General features: G+C 27.6%; 1 protein-coding gene across 1 annotated transcript in view; it reads right to left on the reverse strand.

Annotated features, from left to right (window-relative positions):
• Positions 1-19131, reverse strand: part of LOC113369991 (RING finger protein 121) — a 71871-nt gene that overhangs the window by 46329 nt on the left and 6411 nt on the right. Inside the window, exons 3-5 of the mRNA XM_026610628.1 lie at positions 6006-6040; positions 5660-5801; positions 5424-5578 (exon numbers count right to left, since the gene is read on the reverse strand). Coding sequence (XP_026466413.1) covers positions 5424-5578; positions 5660-5801; positions 6006-6040 — 332 coding nt within the window. The remainder of the gene's footprint in view (positions 1-5423; positions 5579-5659; positions 5802-6005; positions 6041-19131) is intronic.

Here is a 19131-nt window from a genome sequence, read left to right on the forward strand (position 1 = left end):
CTTTTTTGTTATTTTGTTCATTACATGATTTTCGTTTAAATGTATATTTTTAAAAATATTTGCAAAAAACGATGAAAAACGCAAAAACAAAAAAATTTTAATAGCCAGTAACTTGAAAAGTAATTTCTCTTTTGAAAAACATTATTAAACATTTTTCTCTTCTAATTAGTTCTTTTATCGATATCCGACATTAGTTTGAAACAGATACAAATGCACCACTGAAAAGGGATGTCATACCCCCGGGAAGTGGCAAATGATTCTAAATTATTTTTACTTTTAAACTTGAGAGTAAGATGAACCTAATTCCAAAATTTCATGCAAATTGGAGCACATTAAAAATATTCAGACCCAAAATGCTCCATTGTTTTGAGTAAACATTTCGTATCAAATGTCAAACATATGAATTTTTGACACAATGAAACTTCTAAATAATTGTTTGAATAAGTAAATTATTTTTGTATCGTGATATAGTAAAGTAAGGCAAAACACGACTGCATTTAAAAGTTAAAAAATAATAATCAGTCAAAGTGAATTATAGGCTAAATTTGATGTGCGATCACTGACAGACGCATGCACAGACTGCATCACCTGCCAGATGTTGACTGTAAATCTTATATTATTTTTATTTTTGGCACATCTCAGCTGCTTTTCGGCAATAATAATGTGGTCATTACATTTTTCTTATTCATAATCATAAATATATTATATTTTAATATTGTCTTAGCCTAGAAGTGAATGGAAATGTTTGGCAAATGACAGTCTTCATTTGTTTTAATGTCAAACATGCCTTAAATATTTTCAAGGGCAAACAATGATAAGCGGTTTTTTGTAATTTTTTCTATTTATTTCTACAATCTAATTATATTTCTATGAATCTAAAAATTCTAGAAAATTTTCCAAACAAACTTCATTAGATTCATGAAAATCTGAATTATAGTTTAGGAGGATTAACCATTCATACACAGTTACAGAAGAATTTTATATATAAGATATATATTTTAAACTAGATTTACTCCAGTATTATTAGCTCATGGTCCAACACCTTCTTAACTAAATATGGTCCCTTATACTTTGGTAACAATTTCTTGTTCACCAATAGTAGTGTCCACATTGGTGATCATTACCATATCTCCAATCTTATACTTCTCCGCTTCCTTACTGCGCTTATCATGGTATCTTTTATTATAATCTTGCCCCCGTTCTATCGTTTGGGCTGCCTGCTTTCTAATTTCGTCCTTGTCATAGGACTCAACCCTCACTTCTTCCCGTTGTGTCACTCCGAATAATAGAATACTGAGGGTCTCACCCGTGCTCTTACACACCGCATTAATCAAGGCGTATTCTACCTTATCCAGGACTGCGTCCCAACTGCTTAAATCTTCTGTGTATTTCGCCAATATTGGAACGATTGTTCGGTTTGCTCTTTCCACCTGCCCATTCGCCCAAGGGGCTCCTGCAGCTATCTGCACTATTTTTACGTCTCTCCCCTCTAAAAATGTCCTAAGGAGATTAGACGTATAGCAACTCCCTCTGTCTGCGACTATGGTAGTCGGCACGCTATAATACTCAAAATACTGGGTCAACCAGCAAACTACCTCCTTTGCTGATGTGGTTTTGCATGGGTATAATTTGCAATATTTTGTGAACGCGTCTATCACCACCAAAATGTGTTTATTACCCTTTCTAGTTTTCTGTAGTGAACCCAAATGATCCACATGAATTGTCTTGAAAGGCAGCACACCCTTTGGGATATTGTGTAACTTTCCTCGAGACTCACCCTTCCAGCTTGAAAAGGCGATACACTTCAAGCATTTATGTATAACCTCATTTACTATCTGGTTCATATTGTTGAACCGATATTGTTTCCTCAGTGTCATCGCCGTCCTTTCTACGCCCGCATGCCCTAGCTGTTCGTGCATTAATCTGGACACCTCTTCTACCATTAATGACGGCACCAAAAATAAAAGTCTCTCCTTGAACTTTTTGTACACTAATCCGACCCTAAGTTCATACAGCTGGTGCTGTTCTCTCTCCAAACCATCTCGAATTCGTCTAATCAGCGTATCCTGGCCTTGTCTTATTGCCAGAACTCGGTCGATTACTAGTAGTTCATGGCACCTGCTAAGTGCATCGACGTGCTGCATCCTTGCTGCTGCGCGATGCTCTAGCTCATAATCATAATTCGACAATACTAGCGACCACCTCAATAATTTTGGATTTATTTCCTTCTTCTGTAGAGCCAGCTTCAAGCTGTTACAATCGGTTACCAAATTAAAATAAATTCCAAATGAATAGACATGAAATCTTTGCAAGGCATTTACTATAGCTAACATCTCCAATTCGAAACTGTGTAGCTTAGACTCCGACAACGTGGATCTCTTGCCATAGTAGCAGACTGGGTGCCATTTCCCGTACAAGTACTGCTCTTACACAAGTACTGCTCCATAACCCTTCGCACTACCATCTGTATGTAGTTCTGTTATCGCGCTCGGTGAGTAAATCGCTGGTTTATTCACTAATTCATTCTTAATATTGTTTATGGCTTCCACTACATCACCGTCGATCACATAGTTTTCACCGTTCTTGCACAAATCATACAATGGCTCACATTTAACACTAAAATCCTTAATAAACTTGCGTAAATAACTGGCTAGGCCTATAAAGCTCCTTAACTGTCTGAATGTCTTTGGAATGGGTATATCTACAATCGTCTCAATGTTTGCATCACTCGGCCTTATGCCGTTCACGTCTATATGGTAACCTAAATAATCAATGATTCTAAACACAAAACTACACTTATTTAATTTTAATTCTAGCTTATTTCTACTAATCACTTTTAACACCCTATGCAACACTTCAATATTCTCCTCAATTGTTTTTGTGGCGATTAATAAATCGTCCATATACACTATAACTTCACAGTTTAAACAATTAATAAACAAAAATAAAAAACAATTTAAACAATTTAAAACAAATCTTATAAACAAACCATCTCATCCATAGAATATTTTTTCTCCTAACGACATCTACTTTTCAACTGGACCCTAATCCTTCCTAACCTATCTGATCGCGTGACTATTCAATTTCAAGTGGTTTTCAAGTGGTTAGAGAATGCGGACACCGACGACCGTTGGTGTGGCAGAGGACAGTGTATCGAGCGACTTGTAATGGATAACAAAATGCTAATTTAGGTTAACATATTTTAAATTTTAAATTATAACACACTGATGATGAGACAAACCTAGTCTCGAAACGTTTGTGAAAATTATTATTTAATAAATTAGTGCAAAAAAGAGTGTTATTTGTTGATATTGCCAAATTAATATATATATATATATATATAAATATATATTATATATATATACGAGATACATATATCTATATATATATATGTATATATATATATATATATATATATATATATATACTAGATGACCCGACAGACGTTGTCCTGTACCCACATCTACGTTTTTTCAATATCCTATACTAATATTTATACCGTTCAGGTAAAAATAATCATTATTGATTTTCGAATTACTATTTACACTAATATATGAGTGATGTTGAATGTAGAACTGTTTCAAATAAAATGATTATTCTCAATTCCCACAAAAATTATTGCTCTGTAATTTTTTTTACTGTGCTCCAATTTACTCGATATTTTGGAAATAGGCTAATCTTTATCTTAAGTTCAGAAGTGAAAACAATTTGCACTCCGTCACCATCCACCGCATCAATTCGATTATTACTCTTTTAATTCTGAATTTATCAAAACTTGTAATATACTATTTTAAAGGTGTTTAAATGCGCTACAACTTTCTCTATCATAAATTTTACCGTAACTTCTCTTGTTGTGAAACGGCGAAGGGTTAAAGGGCTCGAAAAACCTCTGGTTGGACAGCCGCGCACTCCTTAATTAATCATACCTCTATCAATATTTGCGTAACAGAAAAATAATAAACAACAATAATTAGTCAGAAAAATACCTCGAATTTTCATATATATATATATATATATATATATATATATATATATATACATATATATATATATATATACATATATATATATATATATATATATATACTTTTATACGTATTTTTTCAGAGATATTATAATGAGAAATTGGTTGTTTTTTTAAATGTTTTTTTTCGTGAAATCATGAGTTTTTTGAAAATCGTTTGCACTAAAGTTCTGGTATTTTCTAGAATCCATCAAGATCTCTTAAACCAAGTTAATTCTAGATGGAATACGATTATTTTTAATTATATTAGCAAAATATGATGAAAAACGCAAAAAAGAAACAAATTTTCAGTAGCCAGTAACTTGAAAAGTATTTGCTTTTTTGAAAAACATTATTGAACATTTTTTTCTTATAATTAGTTCTTTAATCGATACCCAATTGTCAAAAATGTAAAATTACACCACTGAAAAAAAATGTCATTTTCCTTACTTATAATCGTGAATTTATTATATTTTAATATTGCCTTAGCTTATAAGTGAATGGAAATGTTTGGCAAATGACAGTCTTCAATTGTTTTTAATGTCAAACCATGCCTTAAATATTTTCAAGGTCAAACAATGATAAGCGTTTTTTTGTAATTTTTTCCATTTATTTCTACAATCTTACTAAATTTCTATGAATATAAAAAAATTCTAGAAAATTTCCCGAACAAACTTCAAGTAAATTCATGAAAATCCGAATTATAGTTTAGGAGGATTAACCATTCATATAAACTTACAGAAGAATTTTATATATAAGATATATATATATATATATATATATATATATATGTAAACTAAGTTTAGAAAACTTGTTGTTAAGAGAATTATTCAGATGAGAAAATTTTGTAAAATTTAGGCGATAAAAATTAGGTATGATACCTTCTTTCCTGCATCTGATAAGAAAGATCTGTTTATTGATAGGTAGAAAGTTGAAGTTTAGTTTAGCTAATACCTTAAATTCTGAAAGGATGTAAGAACCATAATGTTTATTGATGAAATTATAAAAGGAAGGATTAGGGAGGATGTCATTGGTGATACAATTCTCTTGTATAAAAATTTTTTTATTACAAGTAGCCTGTGTGGGTTTCATAATGCTCGTTAAAGGAAAAGAGTAGCTAAAAAAAAATAAATTTAAAGAAAGTAAAAAATTGGTGACAGGATAACAAGCAAGTGGTATGAATGTTAGAGCGTACAAAGTAGAACAATCTTAAGTTAAAACTAACAATAACTGTGAACATACAAACAATTGATAAAAATAAAGATGAAAAAATGGCCTAACTTAAAAATAAATAAAAAACAAAAACTTAAATATAAAAACGCGGCTGTACAGTAGCCAAAATTAGGATGCTAAATATTACATAAGAAATTTCTTATGTAATATATATATATATATATATATATATATATATAATACACACCTTGGTGTCGTTCCTTGTATAGGACTTTGCAATGCACGAATTCCTATGAAGCCAGTAATGCAAGAAAATATTAACCAAAAAAAAATAAATCTCCACCATAGACTATATAAACTTATTCCAAAGGGAATGGTCCACATACCCAATAAGGTGACAAACTAGAAAATATCAAATGAAAATAAGGCTATAGAGCTAAGATATAAATTAAATATAGTTTCAGAAACATTTGTAGAACTCACAGAATAGCTGTGATAATGTCTCTTTTTCCATTCAATTAAACAGATTTGAGAAATAACTACAGTTGCAATCAAAATAAAGATCATTTCAGCATGCATAGATTCATGACCGGCATGTTTTTGATGCAATTTTTGATGCTCATATCTAAAAATAGAAGAAACAATGATAATTTAACTTTTTTCAATTCTATAATTTGTATAATAATAAAATATTTTTTCGATTTTTTCAAAATATCAACATATAATTAAATTAATATGTCTAGAATAAATATGCAGAAAATCTGTAAGTACTATGCAGTAGTAAGGTCAATAAAAATAATAGTATAATTAACAATAATTATGTTTTTACCTCCATTTCTCTTCGGGTGTAAGCTGGTCAATCGTCTGAAACATTTAAGCGTAACACATTTTAATAATTTCACTTTCAAATTATTCCACAAATTTTGAAATGTTCAAAACAAAATAATATGCCACTTTTTTACTAATATGTGCTCAAATAATTATTGTGAAGAGAGTTATTACGAATGTAATTACCCTTGAGCAGGTTTGTGAGCTGAGCTAAGCTCTAAATGGGCTATGTTCAATTGGAAACATATTTTTAATCTAATATTTTCAAGTGAAAATTGATGTCAGTTACAGAGCGGAGCCTTAAGACTATCGACCCAAGGCAATACGACTAACCGTTACGCCGTATAACACCCCTTATATATCTTATATATAAAAATGGATCTCGGTAAAATGTTAGGTATTATAAGGCTTTAAAACGGCTAAAGGGATTTGGCCAGTCTTAGTCTCGAAAAATTTGTGCTAATTTCAAGATTGTGCAAAAGGCGAAAAATTATTTCAAAATCGCATAGAAAATTTACATTTTTACTTTAATATTTTTTGTAGGAGCGCAATGTCAAATGGTTTTGAAAGTATGTTCAATTAAATTTAATAGGGTGTTCTAGATAAATATTTTTTAAGTGTAGTAAGTAGTTTTATTTGTAGTTTTATTCATACACACCGTTATTAAACGGGTTGCAAGTGTAATTACTAATTCAAAGTATCAACTTTTTTACAATGTTACGAAAATGCATTTTTTGTCGTTATAGCACACTTTGCAAATCATATTTTTTTCAAACTCGGTGCTCGAAAGAACTTATTTGTATAATTATATACTCATTGGTATTTGTAAAACATTTTCTAAATTATATTATTTTTTGTATTTATTTTATTTAAATTAATAATCTACATTTGGAATCGATCAAAGGGGATATATTCCCAGTTATAATAGACAACAATTTAAACTAGTTGGTATTGGTATTTTGCCTTGAGGCAAGTTACATGAAGTTCCCGATATGTGTAAATAATCGACTTAATCAATAAAAAATAAATTAATTTATGAGTGATTACAAGTATTCTGAGTAGATTTATTACACATAATAGAAAACAAACGAAAACGTTAACTCAAAGTATTTTCTAAAAACAAATTTTCACAAACCAATAATTTTAGTTAATTAAACCAGTTTCCGTAGGACTTTTATGGTTCAGTATGTTCATCACGACCTAGTACTCTATCGTTATAGCAAGAAACACGTCTAATTTTAATTTTAACAAGCGTCAAAAAAACTACTCACTTTCTGTGACTGTGATGAATTTTTAAAATTAGAATACTTTTCGAAGGCCGTTATATTTCAGTAAGTTCTAAGACCATTATATATATATGGCCAAAAAAGGTCCATAAAAATCGGCTTGAATTTTTGAAGTAAAACTTCTTTAGGCGCAATTAGGATGTAAATCCGTATAAATGCAACGAAAGTCCGTTACGCCCGAACTGTTCGTCATTCGCTCTCGATGAGATCATTTCTCATTCATTCATTCCCGATTGTGATTTGCCGTCGTTTATGTGAATAGAGATCCGTCGTTGTATGCGTACCGGCATCATTGTTGTATGCGCGACGATACCGATATCAACACGGAAATCGGCATAGAATCACATTTAAGAAAATTTTTGCAATTATATTAATTATATTGTATTTGAAATAATTATATTTCGATTCTTTTTTACGCAAAATACTAATACTTTTTTACTCAAAATTCGATATTGAGTACTATCGATACTTTCGCCACGATATTTTTTTGGCATCGATATTTTGATTAGATACTTTTCAAAGTACTCAATATCGATCTTTTGCCTCGATACTTCTAACACTAATTAAGAGTAGAGTTCTCTAGGAACTGCATACAAAGTTCAGCAAGTGGGGCACTCACACTGGAACCCATTGGAGTGCCAAATTTTTGTTTAAAGAAGGAGTCGTTGAACGAAAAATAAGTATTGGAAGTAATGAATTTAATACATTTTAGAAACCAAGAAATTTGAAATCTGTGTGTTTGCTGATATCAACCCATTTATGGTCTATGGCAGAGAGAATAAGGTCAGGTGAAATGTTAGTGAAAAGGGAAACAACATCTAAACTTACAAAGGAAAAATCAGATGGTACATTGAGGGAGTTAAGTTTGGGAATGAGTTCGAAAGAATTTTTGACAAAATGGGGAGAATTATGAGTGATATTGGATAAAATTGAACTAATAAATTTGGATAATTTGCAAGAGGGGAATTTAAGTCAGCAACTTTTGGTCGAAGAGGGAAACCATCTTTGTGAATGTTGGGAAGACAATAAGGTTTTGAGGAAATGGGTTTGTAGGTTTTTAATTGTAGAGAGAGAGGTTTGGGAATTTGCTTGCTTTCTATGAGTGAACCAATGAATTTCAAAGTATTCCGATTTATAAGGTCGGTGGGATCTGAATTTATAGGTTCGTTATCAGCTAGGAGGGACTTGAATTTGGAAATATAGTCAACTTTGTTCATGATAACCGTGATGTTACCTTTATATGCCCTGGTAACAACAATTTCTGGGTGTTGTTACCAAGGCAGATAAGCAGTTCTACATTTAACATCACTCATATTTGTGTAAATAGTAATTCGAAAAACAATAATTATTATTTTTAACTGAATGGTGTAAATATTAGTATAGCATATTAAAAAAAATGTAGATGTGGAACGTCTGTCGGGTCATCTAGTATATATATATATATATATATATATATATATATCTTATATATAAAATTCTTCTGTAACTATGTATGAATGATTAATCCTCCTAAACTATAATTCGGATTTTCATGAATCTTCCTTTCATGAAGTTTGTTCGGGAAATTTTCTAGAATATTTAGATTTATAGAAATATAGTTAGATTGTAAAAATAAATGGACAAAAATACAAAAAAATCGCTTATCATTGTTTGCCCTTGAAAATATTTGAAGCTCAGTTTCACGTTAAAAACAAATGAAGTCTGTCATTTGCCAAACATTTCTATTCACTTATAGGCTAAGGCAATATTAAAATATAAAAAATTCATGATTATAAATAAGGAAAATCTAATGTCTATATTATTAATGCCGAAAAGCAGCTGAGATGTGCCAAAAATTAAAATAATATAATAAAATAGAGTCAACATGCGTTTGACAAGTGATGCAGTTCTGCGCATGCGTCTGACGGTTGTGAAATGTCAGTTCAATGTAATCACATACCCTATATTAAAATTCAATTCGACAGATTATTATTGTTTAACTAAACGTTAAAGAAAAATTAAAAGCGTTGTTTACTAATATCTTCAGAAATATACATTTTAACAAAAATAATGAAATGACCAAAATTATATAAATTAATATCTTAATAAATCACTGTTTTATAGTGTTCTAGTAACAATATTAAGCTAAATATGAAATGGAGTTTTATAGTCCTCAAAATAAGCTTTAAAATGAGTATTTCTGCATGTAAAATGAGTGAGCTATCATGCAAATAAAAGACGCATACAATTTCATTTGAATCAAATAGTTTATGAGTGCCATTTCCACCAAAATTAAAAATATTAATAATAAATAATATCGTATTCCATCTAGAATTAACTGGGTTTAAGGGGTTAGGGATACTTGGAGGCACAAAAAAATGAGCAATTTGTGTATTTTTTTTGTTATTAAACGATGTTTTTTTACAAAAATATTAATACGGTATTATTATACAATATTTTGACTTGAAGTAACAAAGATTTCAGAAAAATAAAATAAATATTCCCAAAGTTATAGCTGTTTTTGTTGACCCTGTTTTAGAAAACGGTCCTGGCGGTGACCACCATAACTCCTTAGAGATTCATCTAAAATCAATCTAATAAAAAAAATAGTTTTATAAATAGATAATCCGGGGCCTGATCAAAGGTTTTCTTTTTTTGCAAAAATTAACAGAATGGCAGCATCAGAAAAAAAAATCTAGATTTTCGGGTAAAAAATCAACAGTTAAATGGTCTTAAAAAATTGAAATTTTTGAAAAAATAAAAATCTTTCAATCAGGCCCGAGTTTATTATGTATTCTAAGAGCTGTATAAATTTCATTAAAATTTACTAAGCGGTTTTTGAGTTACAGTGGTCACCGGTTCAAAAAACATAGTTTTGAGAAAAACGCGTTTAAAGTTTTACATTGGATTTACGTACAGAAATTCGAATTATTGAATTACTTAAACCGAGTCATCTATTTCTGGACCATATAATAGTTCATCAGTCATTGTGCAAATTTCCAAAATTTCCATTTGCTGTTGCCTACGAAGCATTCTGGCCTCCCGGAGTGTTCTCGTTGGCGCGCTGATCTGCCACTTTCACACGTGCAGCATCGAATTTTTCAGCATACTAATGGGAATTATAGCCACAATTAGGTCCTAGGGTATCCATAATCAATAATAATGATTATGTATATGTATTCAGCAATTTGTACGATAGTAGAAATTTGTACGATAGTATTCACGGTTTTTAGGCATATTTTTTACACTAGTTAGTTGGAGTTGTCAATTTTTTCTGATTATGGATTCAATCTTGAACTACACATCTTGAAAGTAAATTATCATTGCTGAGATCATCGTAAATCGGTTTAAAAGCTTTTAAAACATCATGAGGTGAGGGAGAATAATCTTGAGTATAAGTATCGAGCTTTCCACTTGCGTCAACGCGCTGGTAAGAGTCCAATAACTCAAAAAGTAATCATCGGATCAACTTGAAATTTTCAGAGTGCATTTTCAAGATATTACACTTAATGAAAATGCAAAAAAATAAAAATCGATTTTTCAAAAATTCCAAGTACCCCTAACCCCTTAAGAGATCTTGATGGATTCAAGAAAATACCATCAAACTTTAGTACAAACGATTTTCAAAAAACTCATGATTTCATGAAAAAAATCCATTAAAAAAACAACCAATTTCTCATTATATATCTGAAATTCAAGGGTTTTTTCTGACTAATTTTTTATTATTTTTTTGTTACACAAATATTGATAGAGTTATAATTGTTTAAAGAGTGCGCGGCTGTCCAACCAGAGTGTCGTTCGAGCCCTTTAACCCTCAAAATAAGAGAAGTTACGGTAAAATTTATGATAGAGAAAGTTGTACCTCATTTAATTACCGTTGAAATAGTATATTACAAGTTCTGATAAAATCAGAATTAGAGTTATAATCCAATTATAGCCGGGGGTGGTGAAGGAGTAAAAATTGTTTTCCCTTCTGAACTTAAGATTAAGATTAGCCTATTTCCAAAATATCAAGCAAATTGGAGCATAGTAAAAAAATTCGCAGAGCAAACGCTTTTATGTTGAATAGAGCACATGCGAACAGGATTTGACAAATTAATTCACTTCAAATATGAACTTAAATAATAATGTATATTGAATTATTCGTGAGAAAAATGTATTTTAGAGATTAAAATTACTAAAAGCCAGTTAAAATATGGTACGAAATTATAAAAATTATAGGCAACATTTTTGAAGCAATTATTTTGGGTAGAAACATTCAAGGTGATATTGTACCTATACCGCGAATGCTATATATTAATTCTTTCTGAATATGTTATACCTTTTAAAAGACTTCAATTTCCAATACGTATATCTTATGCTATAAATTACAAAGGCAGACGATTTTTTGTGTGATAAATTTGGAAAATCAATGTTTTAGTCGTGAATAAACAAATAATCATTCATTTATACATCCACAGCTACAGGTATGACTAAAATTATTGGATAACCCTTGGCATTAAAATAAATTGAGCTATTGGAAATAAATATATATATATATATATATATATATATATATATATATATTAGAGATGGGCTTATTATATCCGAAGCCGGATCGACTCGGATTTGACTCCGCTTCATGGTGGAGTTATATCTGCTAAACAACTCCACGACTCCGACAATTTTGAAACCGAAATATTCGAAACAAATGTGGTCTATAGTCAGCTGTTTATGTATCTAAGGATTTGTCAAATCCGATTAATTATTTGAAATAAAAATTTATGAATCATTATCAATAAAATAATTTTTCTAAAAAATTCACGAATAAATGACGGATTGTAAAATTTTTCGGTCGACCAGATGATCGAGTCAGTGACTCGTATTTTTAGCAGTGTTGACCAAAGTAAAAACGCAAAACTTGAGAATCAAATTCAATTTAATGATTTCCTTTTGATGAGAAAATAATTGATTTTTTGGATTAATTTTATATAAAAATTATGTAATTTATAAAACAAAACATAATACTTCTGCTTTCAAAATTTTTCTTCGGCTATTTCCATTTGAAAATTAATATTATATCGCGTAGTTCGATTAGCATATTATTACTTTTACACAATTATATAATTGTGTAAAAGTAATAATATGATACTGAATATTTTTACTGCTTAAATACTAATGATATCACTGATAAATTTTGTACTCTAAAGTGTTGTTATTTCAGGCTATGGAAAAACAATATATAAATAAATAATAATATATAATAAATAAATGTATGTATTTTCGTTCGTTACGCCAAAGATTGTCGTAGTTAGAAATATGACCCTTTACTATTCAATAAATTATACATTTGAACTATTCACACTTGAATACAATTTCATTGTTCTGTATCTTTAAAGGAACATTTTTGTATTTTCTGGAAAATACACAATGGTATTTATTTTGACTTTTATACCTAAAAAGGTCATAAAACTGCCTGCGAGACAAGAAAGTGACCGTTTCCTTCCCAAATCAAAAACGACAAAAACACTAAATGCCTGTACGAGTTAACAGATTTAATACCAGTTTAAGGAAGTCGGATATGCAAATCCTGTGAGACAACTCCACTCGGATTCACTCCAAGGGAGGAGTTGTATCGGAGTGATAACTCCGGAGTGAGTTACCCATCTCTAATATATATATATATATATATAATAAATATATATATATATATGTTAAAGAAGTTAGTTTTGATGTTGAGAAATATGAGTAAGTTCTTCAAGGGCATACATCAAATAAAAGGCAAAGATTTAGAAGTTAATCTTTAATTTTTCCAAACGTTTCGACATAGGATTTTATGTTATCATCAGTGGATATAAATATGGTCTTACATCAGTAGCTAGCGCATGGCACATAAATTTGCACTAGTGTATATATGATAGTGCAAAATTATGTGCGATGCGCTAGCTACTGATGTAAGACCATATTTATATCCACTGATGATGACATAAAATCCTATGTCGAAACTTGTATATATATATATATATATATATATATATATATATATAAATCGTGTCACGATGTTGGTTCGCGATGGACGCCCAAACTACTGGACCGATTTTAAATTTTAATGGCTCATCGTGTGCATATATATCCAACTTAGGTTATAGGAAATTTTGAAAAGTAAATTTGAAATATAAATATATAATTTTTATAAATTTCTAAAAATTTTGACAGAAAATGACCAAAAAAAAAACAAAACACTAAAATGACAAATGTCAAAATTAAAGGAAATTTGGATATATAATTTTTGAAAAAAAAAATTGACATTTCAAAAAATAAAATTCAAAAACATGTACATATATAGAAATATCCAACATTTATATCCAAATTTGATGAAATGCTACATTCAAAATCACTGTTTATAGTTTTAAATCTAATTAAAAATCAATGCTTAAAAATTTAAATAAATGTTGACATGAAAAAAAAATTAAATGTCATCTGTTAATATTTATGAAAATAATTATATAAATAGATTTATGATTTAGATTTAATTGATTAGCTTACCAAATTATTTCGGAAACCAAACTTCATTAATTATAGATTAGAGATCACAATAAAAAAGCGGCACTTGAATTTAAAAATAATCATAACCAAAATTTTGACATTTCACAAAAAAAGAATGTTTAACGAGTTACTTCAATAAGACGCAAATAAATTAATTATTCCAAGTTATGTTATAGAAAATATTGCCTAACAAATTATAGATACAAAACAATATTGTAAAATAAATATTTTCAAAAAATTTTGACAGAAAATGGCCAAAAAAAAACAAAACACTAAAATGACAAATGTCAAAATTTATGGAAAATTTGAGAAAAAAAGATTTATGATTTTTGAAAAACAAAAATTGACAGTTCAGAAAATATAATTCAAAAACATGTACATATATAGATATATCCAACATTTATATCCAAATTAGATGAAATGCTATATTCAAAATCACAATTTATAGTTTTAAATCTAATTAAAAGTCAATGTTTATAAATTTGAATAAATATTGACATGAAAATCGTCAAATGTCATTTGTCACAATTTATGAAAATGATTATATAAATAGATTTACAATTTATATTTATTTGATTAGCTTACCAAATTATTTCGGATACCAAAACTTCATCAAAACCTTATAGATCAGAGATCACAATAAAAAAGCGACATATTGAAGTTAAAATTAATCATAAACAAAAATTTGACATTTCACAAAAAAAATGTTTAACGACTTCAATAAGAAACAAATATACTTAATATAATTCCAAGTTCTTCAATAAGACTTCAATAAGAAACAAATATACTTAATATAATTCCAAGTTATATTGCCGAACACATAGATACAACACAATATTGTAAAATAAATATCATATATTAATTTTCGACCAAAAAGGAAATATTTTGACATTTACAAATATACTGCATATTGAATATATGAAATTGGCATTCACTATTTTTCAATTAAATGAAAATGTAAAAAATCAAATATTTATATAAAAAATTGTATATTCAGATGAAGATACTGATTTGTTAATTTAGACTGAAACCTGATTTATTCATTAATTTTTAAAAAAAATGACATAAACAAAATTAAAATAAACAAAACACCTGCATCATGCGTTGGAATTAATTATCGAAGTGTAAAGAAATTTGTGTAATTAAAATAAAATATTATTATTATATGAGTTGAGATCATACAGAAAATTGTAACCTCTTAAATGGAATAGTACAATCTGAAGGTATCATTGCAATCTGACAAAAACAAACTAGACAAACTAAATATTATATCATATTATATTAAATTTCGATCCAAAAGAAAATATTTTGACAGTTATAATTAATTTGAAATGAAATGCAAATGTCAAAAATCAGATCTTTATGTAAAAAAATATTTATTTCCACAATATTCCCGTGTTGAATTTGCACTTTTTTATGAATTTAACAAGCATATAATATATTCATTGATCACTTAAAATAATTATTAATTTATAATAAATAAATATTGACGTATTTGACATGACAAAAGTATAATAAACAAAACGCTATGATGCGAGTGAATTAATTTTTGAAGTATGAAATGTCAAATAATTTTGAAAATTATAACAAGTTTTTAACTATTTGTCAGAAAGAATATATTTTATTACAAATTCATACCCATATGAAGCACCAAAGTAATAAATACTATTTATAAAATGACATATCATTTATAGACAATATGATTTTAATGCATATTTTAATTATATGTTTTATATAAATATCAAATAAATATATTTATGTTTCACTTGATTTCAATGAAAATAATTCAATGCCAAAATAAAAAGTATACATCTAAAATTATAGTCTAAATATTACAATTTTGATAAATAATCATCCATTATTTTACAGTACAAAAATTGATAAAAAATTAATAAAAGTGCCAAAAATCAAACATTTTATAGATTTGGACTCGGATTTCTCAGAACTTTATCCATGTTAGTTTCAGGGATAGTATGAATATCAATTTGCAGTCGAAAATTTATATGATAAGTGATTAAAACATTATAGATCACAATAAAAAAGCGACGTATTGAATTTAACATTAATCATAAACAAAATTCTGACAGTTCAAAAAAATGAATTTTTAACGACTTCAATAAGATACAAATAAATTAATTATTCCAAGTTATGTTATAGGCAATATTGGCAATCAAATTATAGATATAAATTATATCATATTATATTAAATTTCGAACCAAAAAGGAAATATTTTGGCATTTAAAAATTTAGTGCATATTGGATATGTGAAATTGACATTCAATATTTTTAAATTAAATGCAAAAGTAAAAAATCGGATATTTATATAAAAATTATATATTTAGATAATGGTACTGCGATGATTCAGACTAAAATCTAATTTATTCATTGATTGAAAATATTTCACTATTTGACATAAATAAAATTAAAATAAACAAAGCACTATGATGCGTTCGAATTAATTATCAAAATGTAAAGAAATTCGTGTAATAAAAATATAACATTATTATTAATATATCATGTATATTATAAGAACTTCTGAAATGCGGAAAAATATTTTTGATGGCAAAACAGCGTTTGCCGGGTCAGCTAGTGAATGCCAATTTCATATATTCAATATGCAGTATATTTGTAAATGTCAAAATATTTCCTTTTTGGTCGAAAATTAATATATGATATTTATTTTACAATATTGTGTTGTATCTATAATTTGTTCGGCAATATAACTTGGAATTATATTAAGTATATTTGTTTCTTATTGAAGTCGTTAAACATTTTTTTTGTGAAATGTCAAATTTTTGTTTATGATTAATTTTAACTTCAATATGTCGCTTTTTTATTGTGATCTCTGATCTATAAGGTTTTGATGAAGTTTTGGTATCCGAAATAATATGGTAAGCTAATCAAATAAATATAAATTGTAAATCTATTTATATAATTATTTTCATAAATTTTGACAAATGACATTTGACGATTTTCATGTCAATATTTTTTCAATTTTATAAACATTGACTTTTAATTAGATTTAAAACTATAAATTGTGATTTTGAATATAGCATTTCATCTAATTTGGATATAAATGTTGGATATATCTATATATGTACATGTTTTTGAATTATATTTTCTGAACTGTCAATTTTTGTTTTTCAAAAATCATAAATCTTTTTTACTCAAATTTTCCATAAATTTTGACATTTGTCATTTTAGTGTTTTGTTTTTTTTTTTGGCCATTTTCTGTCAAAATTTTTTGAAAATATTTATTTTACAATATTGTTTTGTATCTATAATTTGTTAGGCAATATTTTCTATAACATAACTTGGAATAATTAATTTATTTGCGTCTTATTGAAGTAACTCGTTAAACATTCTTTTTTTTGTGAAATGTCAAAATTTTGGTTATGATTATTTTTAAATTCAAGTGCCGCTTTTTTATTGTGATCTCTAATCTTTAATTAATGAAGTTTGGTTTCCGAAATAATTTGGTAAGCTAATCAATTAAATCTAAATCATAAATCTATTTATATAATTATTTTCATAAATATTGACAGATGACATTTAATTTTTTTTTCATGTCAACATTTATTTAAATTTTTAAGCATTGATTTTTAATTAGATTTAAAACTATAAACAGTGAATTTGAATGCAGCATTTCATCAAATTTGGATATAAATGTTGGATATTTCTATATATGTACATGTTTTTGAATTTTATTTTTTGAAATGTCAAATTTTTTTTTCAAAAATTATATATCCAAATTTCCTTTAATTTTGACATTTGTCATTTTAGTGTTTTGTTTTTTTTTGGTCATTTTCTGTCAAAATTTTTAGAAATTTATGAAAATTATATATTTATGTTTCAAATTTACTTTTCAAAATTTCCTATAACCTAAGTTGGATATATATGCACACGATGAGCCATTAAAATTTAAAATCGGTCCAGTAGTTTGGGCGTCCATCGCAAACCAACATCGTGACACGAGATTTATATATATATAGATATATATATATATATATATATATATATATATATATATATATATATATATATATATATATATATATATATATGATAAAATTGTTTCTTGGGCATCCATCCAGTAATTAAAAAACAATTTTATTGGAAAATGTTTTTATTTAGAGAACATACGTTTCGGGTCTTGATTTGACCCATCTTCAGTGCATACAAATAAATTTTGAAAAATAACACAAAAACACACAAAATTGCATGAAAAAATAAATATGAAATAAAAAATTGATATAACGTCTAGTTATGACAATTTTAAAAAAATTGTAAACTTAAAATAAATAATATATTTTATTATAAAAAAGCTTATTTCAAACAAACATGTTGTCAGTTTGGAAAATGTATTACGTGTCAATTGACAATTTTATCATATTATTTCACCATCTGAAGAAAAACCTCTTGCTTTATATATATATATATATATATATATATATATATATATATATATATATATATTAAAGTTCTTGTTTTATTTTTCGACTTGTGGCTGCAAAACTGTATCATATAATGTTTCAAAGTCGAAACAAACAATATCAAGATATATATATATATATATATATATATATATATATATATATACTTATATATATATATATATATATATATATATATATATACTGATGAGTTATTTAGAATCGGGCAGTAACACCAAGTAAAGAAAAAAAACTAAAGTAGTTTTTAAATACTTTATTTATCCATACGTTTCGGTCTTCATCGAGACCGTCATTCAGTGGAAAACTAAAAGATTTTATATGATGTAGGAGGCAATAATATAAAGTTATAACTTATATATAAGTACTTACAGAATTAATTATACAAAAATACACTACACTATTACACTGTGATAACCAGGCTATTAATAATTGGAACATTTAAACTAATTAATTTTTTTAGACAATTTTTGCTTACATTCTAGTGTGTACAAATTGACTAACGTCTAAAAACTGAATGAATTGTGTTTACAATTTTTTTGAGAAAGTATAAAAAAGACCGGCAGACATGTTTTTTGTAAAATAATAAAATAATAAAAATACACGCTTCATTCAGATGTGGTGGTGTTTTTGAAAATAGTCGAGAGTTATTTTATAGTCATTGCAAAGCGAATTGTTGTCAGTTCTTAAATTTATGGCTGTATCCTTGTGTAAAGATATTAAGCAACCTTCGCTAAATCGTCTTTTAAATAAATTATTTTCGAAGTGTAGGATCGTGGGATTGGAAAAATCAATGCTATGTTTGAGTTCATTGATATGATCTGTTAATTGTGTTTTATACTGATTTTTATTTTTTGAATTGTTTTTGTGTTGAGATGTTCTTTTG

Source organism: Ctenocephalides felis, unplaced genomic scaffold (genome assembly GCF_003426905.1).
Source record: "Ctenocephalides felis isolate EL2017-DRISC unplaced genomic scaffold, ASM342690v1 CF-g0.4_SCAFFOLD_01492, whole genome shotgun sequence".
In the NCBI taxonomy this organism is placed as follows: domain Eukaryota; kingdom Metazoa; phylum Arthropoda; class Insecta; order Siphonaptera; family Pulicidae; genus Ctenocephalides; species Ctenocephalides felis.